Source organism: Mastomys coucha, unplaced genomic scaffold (assembly GCF_008632895.1).
Source record: "Mastomys coucha isolate ucsf_1 unplaced genomic scaffold, UCSF_Mcou_1 pScaffold16, whole genome shotgun sequence".
Taxonomy (NCBI): Eukaryota; Metazoa; Chordata; class Mammalia; order Rodentia; family Muridae; genus Mastomys; species Mastomys coucha.
This window is the reverse complement of record NW_022196898.1, coordinates 48,326,996-48,335,681: the sequence shown is the minus strand read 5'-3', so window position 1 is coordinate 48,335,681 and position 8,686 is coordinate 48,326,996. Positions and strand designations below refer to the sequence as shown.

The window sequence follows — 8,686 nt, the reverse complement described above, 5'->3', positions numbered from 1 at the left end:
TGAGAGGGGGGAGGGCAGTGAGAAGCAGATTTGTAGGAAATGTGTTTGGATAGTGAGGATTGCGTAGTTGTGGTGAGATGAGCAGACCTGACATTTTGAGTTTTTCTTTTAACATAAGCAGTGATTGTCTTTTTATTTTTAAAGTATGTTAGGTAGAAACTTGATGAAAGGCCTTCCAGAGGGAAATCCCTGTCTTCCCTGTATCCCCTGCAGAGGTCAGCATTTAAAGTGGGGAGGGAAAGCTTCCAAATATATTTGATGTATTTGGTACTTGGATGCGGGGATGAGACAGGGAGGAACTGAGGAAGTCTAATACAGGGACACACGAGTAGAATTCTCATAAGGGAAAGCTTTTAGAATGTGGGTCACAAGATTTTAAATTCCTTCCAATGAATGCATCCAAGCCCAAAGGGTACAAAATGCATCTTCTTTTCCTCATCAATCCTAGACTGAGGATGGTGCTTGGTTCAGACGGAGTTATGTTTAGGCATGGAGTTTGTGTGCACAGTTTTACACATTTCCACTCATGAGTCACAAGCAAGCATTTTTTTTTTTTTTAATACTGTTACACACAGAGCAGGCACTGTTCTTTTGAACAACTGCATGCTTCTGGGCATGGCTGTGTACGCATGTTAAATCGTTTCTCCCTCTTCTGCTGATGTGACGAGTGCTCCCAGCTTTGTGACTATCTCTGTGCATCCCTGCTACTGTGCAGCACATCAGAGGAGAGGGGGTAGAAGCAGAATGGATAACGGTACTTAAAAGTTTGAGGGGCCCAGGGCTGTGCACCAGAGGTGTCTGCTGTCCCTCATGAGACTGGGCTTTGCCAGTGTGGTGGGTTATGAAGTAGCAATGAAAAAAATGTTATGGTTGGGGGGTCATCACAAGAAGAACTGTATTAAAGGGTCACAGCATTAGGAAGGTTGAGAACCACTGACCTAGATCTTAGTCTGTAGTCGATGACCCAACCAACTAGATCTTAGTTTAGCAGGAGATGTGGAACCAGCTTTTAAAATATCTTTTCCTTTCCCCTCCCCACTCCTTGCCATTTCTTTTTACTTATGGATTTTTTTTTTTTTTTTTTTTTTTTTTTTTTTTTTTTTGTCTGTCTGCATCTTCATTTGTTTGAGTCAGGGTCTCTATTTAGCCCAGGCTAGTCTCAAACTCAAATCCTCCTATCTCAGCTTCTTAAGTGCTGTGATTCTAGGCATGAGCCCTCATATGTGACTTTCTTTACTGTGTTGAAATGCTTTCTTCTTCATAGTAAACCCTCATATGTATTTGATTTACATATTTAAAAAAAAATCTGTCCCAACAATTTGTTCTTTTGTGCTAATAATAGAGTTTCTATCTTTAGGGCTCTTTCTCCTCTCTTACAAGTTGATTTAGCTCATTTCCATTTTTTTTAGAACATTTCTGGCTATCTCTGCTCCCTCATCTCTTGTGAACCTTACAAGAACCCGGTCTAACGTAGGTTTAACTTTGAATCCACTGACGGTATAAAGCTGTGTGAAAGTCTTCACAAGGTACTTTTTACCCCACAGGGAAGATTAAATGGCTTCTGGATTCTCCGTGGTCCCAGAGAGCCCTTCTGTCATGTTCTAGAACAGTTCTGACTTTAGCACCACATAGGGTTCTTCCTGGAGATTTTCTTAAAATTGCTCCTTTCATCTCACCTGTTGACCACATTGTGACTTCTCAGACATGGCGTCAAACTCGTGAGCCTTGGAAGTGTAACAGGTGGCGGACAGCATCAAGCCACTGCAACCAGTGTGCCTGCCTGAAATCCACCCCACCAGACTACAGGTGGTCTAGCTTCTAGCTGGGGCTCAAAATAAGGCTCAGACCACAATACCTTCCTGAAATTGCTTGGATTTGCTCAAGCATAAGTCTCCTGTATACCGCTCATTAAAAAAAGGTGTGTGTGTGTGTGGAGGGACAAAGAACCACCAAGTGCACAGTGAGCACAGAGAAAAGAGAACCCAGCTGTCCCAAATCTGGCTGGAAGGCAAATGCCAGTCCCAGTAGATGTTAGTTGTGCATCCAGGCTGTCCATCACGGAGGCAGGCCGCGCTAGGATAATCTAAATAGCTGTGGATGTTTAAACCCTCTTTCATCTCTCCCTCGAAAATGCTCTGCTGTAAGCAAGCGGAGGGGCACCCAGCCCCAGAGCCTACTTTGATCCTAGGTTAGGGTGGGTCATTTCCAGCTGAGCAAATTGACGGTTCTCAAACTCGTGTGTTCCTGTGCTGGCTTGAGAGGCTCCTGTCAGCCCCAGATCGTTGCTCTCCCACCGTGCACCTGCTTTCCTCCCCTCTGGTGTTCCAGCAGCAGCTCACCATGGCTTTGTTACCTGGTGTCCGCCTCTCCATACGTGAACACTTCTATGCTTTCCTTTCGGCCCCAGCAGGAGGACAGCCTCTCTTTTGTCTGTCTGTGTTGCGTTTGCCTCCTTCCACCAGAGCTGTGTAAACCATGTCTTGTTTTGCATGTCAGTTTCTGTGATGGGAACTGTAAAAGCTCATCTCCGTGTGACTGCTGGGTACCTTGGCACTGTTACAGCCACAGATCCATGCTGGAGCCCAAGGATTGTGCACTGATGCGCATTGGAAAGCAGCGGCTTCCACACAATGGAACGGTGGCTGGCTGAATGCTGTCCGCACATAGCTTTGCAGGGTGGAAACCCTTGGTGGTGAAACTGGAAGACTGCATCGAGACTTTGTTTCAGCTTTTGTGTCTGTCTACATGACATTGAATCCACACACGAGGCGAGGCCACAGGCACTTTGGGTTCTAAGATACCAATGTCTGCTTTTATGAATTGGGATTTCCAGGGCGTCATCGTTTTCATCTCTTTTTAAAGTGAGATATACTTCTCTGGCACTGGGTGAAAGTGTAGCTCAGCGCTGGCACTTTGCCAGCATGCTCAAGGCCCAGGCTTCAGTCCCCAGTGTGCTACACGCATGCACACACACAATTATTTGGGAAACTTTGTGGCTCCATCATGTGAGGAATGAGAAATACTTTCTGTCCCTTCTGGTATTCCATTTTAACTTTGTTCCCTTTAAGGATCCTCAAGGAGCTCTTCTGAGGAAGGCTTTTGGAAGTTTGCCTGCCCCCCGTTCTGTCCCACGTGACGTGTTCGTTGCAGGACAGATTATGGCTATATAGGAAAAGGAAGTGGTTGTCTTCCAGAGCTGAGATGTGACCTATTTGGGGAGCAAATGGAGGCAGTGGTGTGTGTGTGTGTGTGTGTGTGTGTGTGTGTTTGTGTACGTGCATGTGTGTATATGTGTGTATGTGTGTGCGAATGTGTGTGTGTGCATATGTGTGTGTGTGTTTGTGTGACAGAGTGTGTTGTAAGTATGAGTATATGTGTGTGTGTGTGTGTGTATGTGTGTGTGTGAGAGAGAGAGAGAGAGAGAGAGAGAGAGAGAGAGAGAGTGTGTGTATGTGTGTGAATGCGTGTGTTGCACTGGTTATTAGGATTTAGGCATGCACCAGTTCAAGATATAGTTAGGGAGCTAAAAGCAGAAGTAACTTTGGTAGAAACTGGAGAAAATTAGTAAAACATACAGGTTCTGTTTCTGTCATTAGAGGTCCTTCCCTGTTGTTTAGATGACATGGCTAGTTTGCTCTTCTTCATCTAAAACAGTCCACCCCACCCCTCCCCCATAGGTCAAGCCCACGAGCAGCAGCTAGAGCACCCACACAAGCCAAGCAATGCATTACCACCCTGCTGTAGAGTGAAGCTTGTGCCTTGGTGGGTATTATTCTTGGTCTTCTAAGTGTGTTTCATGTTCACAGCCATGCTGAGCCACAGGCACTATAGACTGCCTTGTTGCATGAAGTTGTTCAGAGATAGGTCAATGCCTTTGCACTGACTCCTCCACTGGCTTTTCAGACCCATGCGAGTCCTAACTGGTTCTTACCCTTTACTTTTCAGCTTCCCCCGGCCAGAACATCCCCTAAGATGGCAGAGGAGGGCAGCAGTACCAAGGACTCTGAGTCCTTCAGCGTGCTCAACTGGGATCAGGTTAGCCGACTGCATGAGGTCCTGACTGAGGTTGTACCCATCCATGGACGAGGCAACTTTCCAACCTTGGAGATTACCCTGAAGGACATTGTCCAGACTGTCCGAAGCCGGCTGGAGGAGGCAGGCATCAAAGTGCAGGATGTCCGGCTGAACGGCTCTGCAGCTGGCCATGTTTTGGTCAAAGACAACGGCTTGGGTTGCAAAGATCTGGATCTGATCTTTCACGTGGCTCTTCCCACAGAGGCAGAATTTCAGCTGGTGAGAGATGTGGTTCTGTGCTCCCTTCTGAACTTTCTGCCAGAGGGTGTGAACAAGCTCAAAATCAGTCCCGTCACTCTGAAGGAGGCGTACGTGCAGAAGCTGGTGAAGGTTTGCACCGAGACTGACCGCTGGAGCCTGATCTCCCTCTCCAACAAGAACGGGAGGAACGTGGAGCTCAAGTTTGTCGACTCCATCCGGCGTCAGTTTGAGTTCAGCGTGGACTCTTTCCAGATCATCCTAGATTCTTTGCTCTTTTTCTATGACTGCTCCAGTAATCCCATCTCCGAGCATTTCCACCCCACAGTGATCGGGGAGAGTATGTACGGGGATTTTGAGGAAGCCTTTGACCATCTTCAGAACAGGTTGATTGCCACCAAGAACCCTGAAGAAATCCGAGGTGGGGGCCTTCTTAAGTACAGCAACCTCCTTGTGCGGGACTTCCGGCCTGCGGACCAGGAGGAGATCAAGACCCTGGAGCGTTACATGTGCTCCAGGTTTTTCATCGACTTTCCTGACATCCTGGAACAGCAGAGGAAGCTGGAGACCTACCTTCAGAACCACTTCGCAGACGAGGAGAGAAGCAAGTACGACTACCTCATGATTCTTCGCAGGGTCGTGAATGAGAGCACCGTGTGCCTCATGGGGCACGAGCGCAGGCAGACCCTGAACCTCATCTCTCTCCTGGCCTTGCGTGTGCTGGCGGAACAAAACATCATCCCCAGTGCCACCAACGTCACCTGTTACTACCAGCCAGCTCCTTATGTCAGTGATGGCAACTTCAACAACTATTACATTGCTCACCCTCCAGTTACCTACAGCCAGCCTTATCCTACATGGCTGCCCTGTAACTAACCGTAAGACCTGAGGGTTTCCACCGTGGGAACCCGGTTAGGGCAGGTGCTCTCGGGTAGGAGAGCCTCTTTCTAGATGTAGGTGTTTGGCTTTTAAAGGGGAACTCAGCTCTGACTCTGTTTTTCTTTGTGTGCCCATTGGAATTAGGTCCACAGACTATCATGAGCCAACCCTAAGAGGACCCATAATTCAGTGCCACTCGGGGAGATGCAATAGGAAGTGTGACTTCTCACCATCTTTCTAAGATAGTCGCTAACACTTCACTTCCCAGACATTATTAGCACATGGGATCTGAGCTCTGCACAGTCTCTGAGATTGAGAGAGTTGGACAGTGTATGAGAAGCATTCCAGGCACTCTCCTCGGCTGAGTCCACAGTAGACCCCGCAGGCTCGCTCATTCAGGATTCTCAGCAGTCGTGTTGAAAGCTGTGCTGATAGTCTCTCACTGTGTTGATTTTAGTCAGCTCCCCAGACTGATAAACCGTGAGGGTGCTCTTTGTGACTGAATTTTCACTCACGGGACTAAGTTGTGTCTGTCTAGTCCCCATCGGCAGAGCTGAGAATTTCATTCATCAATAAACCAAAGCCAATAGCTGCAGACTTGAGATCTGGTTGGAAGTGGTTTATGGTATATGCTGTGCTTTATCAAGGAATTATGAGATATTGTGGAGAAAAAAAAATGACCTTTTTCTTGAAATGTAACTTGAAAACAAAATAAAATGTGGAACATAACGTTAAAGTAGAATTGTGGTGGAGGGGCGGTGATTGTCGATAGGAAACATGGATGTTTTAGTTTTGGTTTTGTTTGTTTTTCTTTAAGGAATTCTTATTGAATGACTTTTTTTTTTTTTCCCCTGCCCTTCCCCTCATTGGCTCTCTGATGACTGACTCCTGTTTGCTCTTCCTGAGTAAGGAGTACATTGTGCCCAGAGTCACTGTCATGACTGACATGAGGTTCTTCCCATGTTTTAATTGGAAGCCCATTTTGCACATCGCTCCCAGTATGACAAAGATTTTTTTTGCTAGAGTCCACTGACCGCTCTTCACCAGTCCCTTCAAAAGTAGCCATTGCATTCCCCAGAGAGTTTCCATAGCAGGAGAATTCAGGGGTTTCAGGAGAAGAGAGTAGCCAGTGGAACCATTCTAGAATTCTACTTCCTCACTCCAAGTTGCTGGGGAGTAGGGGTTTAGTGTCAAGTCTGGTCCTGTGCAGAGTGATGAGTCTGGAGAGTCAAGAATGATCTTCCTTATTCTGTAGATTTAAGCATTATATTTATGTTCTGCACTTTGGAAGGAAAACAGTGTTAATCGCTGGCCCAAAGCAAGCAGTCCCCAGGGAGGGGGAACGAGGTGAATATGGCTTTACCTAGTGGGTTTAGAAGAGAGATTTCCCCTTTTTTTGAAATTTTCTGTGGGATATTTTAGAATGCGTCACTTTAGGATATCCAGGGGAAAGATATTCAGTGTTGCCAGCAAGCTTGATTTCTAAAGTGTATTCCATCAAATCCACAGTCTCAATTGCTACTTTGTTCAGTGACCGTAAAAACCCAAAGATCCGAACTACTGCTTTGTATCTGCTTTAAGCAATCTAGTTTTCCTTATGTAAAAGAGGGCGTAGTAAAAATTAAGTGGCTGACATTTTTCTAGTGCTGTGTTTTCAAGTTGCTTCTGGAATGTGCTTCATTAGTCCCCCTAAGAGTTGATCCAAATGCATCTTTACTGCATCCATGTGAAGTTAGGTCATCAGAAGACTCAGTATAACTAGTTTGTACTGCCCTTTGAATCTTAGTTAGGTTTGAATTCACTGGCTTTGGGTTTTGTGAGGGAACCTGAGCTATTTTAGGGTTAAAAGGAAGGTAATGAAAAGTGCCCCCAACTTTGAAAACTACCAGTCATCCATGACCTTAAAAGCCTACAGTTGTAATCAAAGGAGAATATGTTTGCACAGAACTAGGTTTGTCCAATCAAAGCTTTTGAAGTGTGTTGGAGCCTCCCTCAATGTAAGCACTTGCTAATAGAAGCGGCAGTCAGGACTGCTTCAGCTGACAAGGCTTGGGGACGAGTAAGGCACTGGAAATTTTCTGGCATCTTCTTGGAGTTCTTTCTGCTTTAGGTATATACATTTTTTCCAGTCTGGCCATAGTTGTCTTCTGAGGATGGAGAGAGGAGACACAGAAGTTGTAAACCATCACTGGATGATGCCCCCCATCCTCTGATAGGTTCTTTTGCCCAGCTGTTTTGTGGTTGGAGAATTGATGTGTGTTCTAGAACTATTATAGTGAAAAGTTGTGTTGGCCAAAGCTCCGTTTTTAAGATACAAGCCCTGGTTTGTGGATGTCTGGACTAGAGTTGTCTCTACCTGCTCTGTGTGAGCCTTTTGCCAGGCCAGGCCAGGCCAGGTAACCTTGTACTTCAGATGTCAGGAACTTTTATCTGAAACCTGCCTTGTGTGCTGCTCATGTATGCCCCCGACACCCTAGTACTGAATCTAGTAGTTTGTGTGTGTGTGTGTGTGTGTGTGTGTGTTGGGTAATGTGAAACCTGGTCTTGGCAGAGAGCACTGAAGGGCAAGCACAGACTGTAACCTAAATGGAAGCAGTCTTTCATTTGCTCTCTCTCTCTCTCTTTTTTTTTTTCTCAGAACTCTGACCTGCTTTCTGAGTTGGTTCTCCCATTCTGTTTCTCAGTCAGGGGCAGCATCTTTACCCTTGAGCACGCAGATGCACACTCTTGGTTTCTGGCCTGGAGCTTCAGGCCCACCCTTCAGCCTTCACCTGCACCCTGGAGATGCTGCTCCTAGGTCAGTCACTGCAGTGTGGTGATGCGGCTGGCTCCTCATGCCTCTAAGATTCCTGGTGACTGCCTGTGGGTTGAGGCATGGCCACACCTAGGCCTGGCAGATGAGCGGAGTTGGGTAGAGAAGGTTCTTGGTGGATTTTTTTGGCTTTGCAGTGTTTCTCTCTCCTATCTGACTTAATTTGGAACTCGTGTCATAGTGATCTCCCTCCCCCTCTCCCCCTCCCTCCTCCTCTCTCTCCCCCTCCCTCTCTCTCTCTCTCCTCCCTCCCTCCCTCTCCCTCTCCTTCTCCCTCCCTCCCTCCCTCCCTCTTCCTTTTTCCCTCCCTCTCCCTTTTTCCCTCCCTCCCCTCTTCCTCTCTCTCTCTCTCTCTCTCTCTCTCTCTCTCTCTTTCTCTCTCTCTCTCTCTGTGTGTGTGTGTGTGTGTGTGTGTGTGTGTGTGTGTGTGTTTGCTTTGTGGTAATGCAGTAATAGTCTTCTTGCTAGAGCCCACAGCTTGCTCTCCTTCCACCTGACCTCTGGTGCTAGCCCTTCTTCACTGTGAGCTAGGGTTTTTCCCATTACAGCTTCAGGATTGGGACATGGCACCACTCAACGCCAACTTTGTGAGCACTTTCCTTCTATTGATCTTTCTTATCCTGGGACCCTGTTTCAGGGTGTTGCTAGTCTTAGCTCCAAGGCTTTCTGCAGAGGCTGGATTAATGTCTAGTTAGCTAAGCATGAGGCAAGCATCCCTGGTGC

At 46.8% G+C, this 8,686-nt stretch overlaps 1 protein-coding gene across 2 annotated transcripts in view; it reads left to right on the top strand.

The window, feature by feature from the left end:
• The window catches only part of Tent5c (terminal nucleotidyltransferase 5C), an 18,043-nt gene extending 12,163 nt beyond the window's left edge, over nt 1–5,880 (top strand). The window contains exons 2-3 of one of the 2 annotated variants that reach the window (XM_031374976.1): nt 3,678–3,762; nt 3,946–5,880. In XM_031374976.1, the coding sequence (XP_031230836.1) occupies nt 3,973–5,148 (1,176 nt within the window). In that variant the 5' untranslated portion in view covers nt 3,678–3,762; nt 3,946–3,972 and the 3' untranslated portion in view covers nt 5,149–5,880. The remainder of the gene's footprint in view (nt 1–3,677; nt 3,763–3,945) is intronic. The other variant, XM_031374977.1, reaches the window with a different exon arrangement.
• The last annotated feature ends 2,806 nt before the right edge of the window (nt 5,881–8,686 follow it).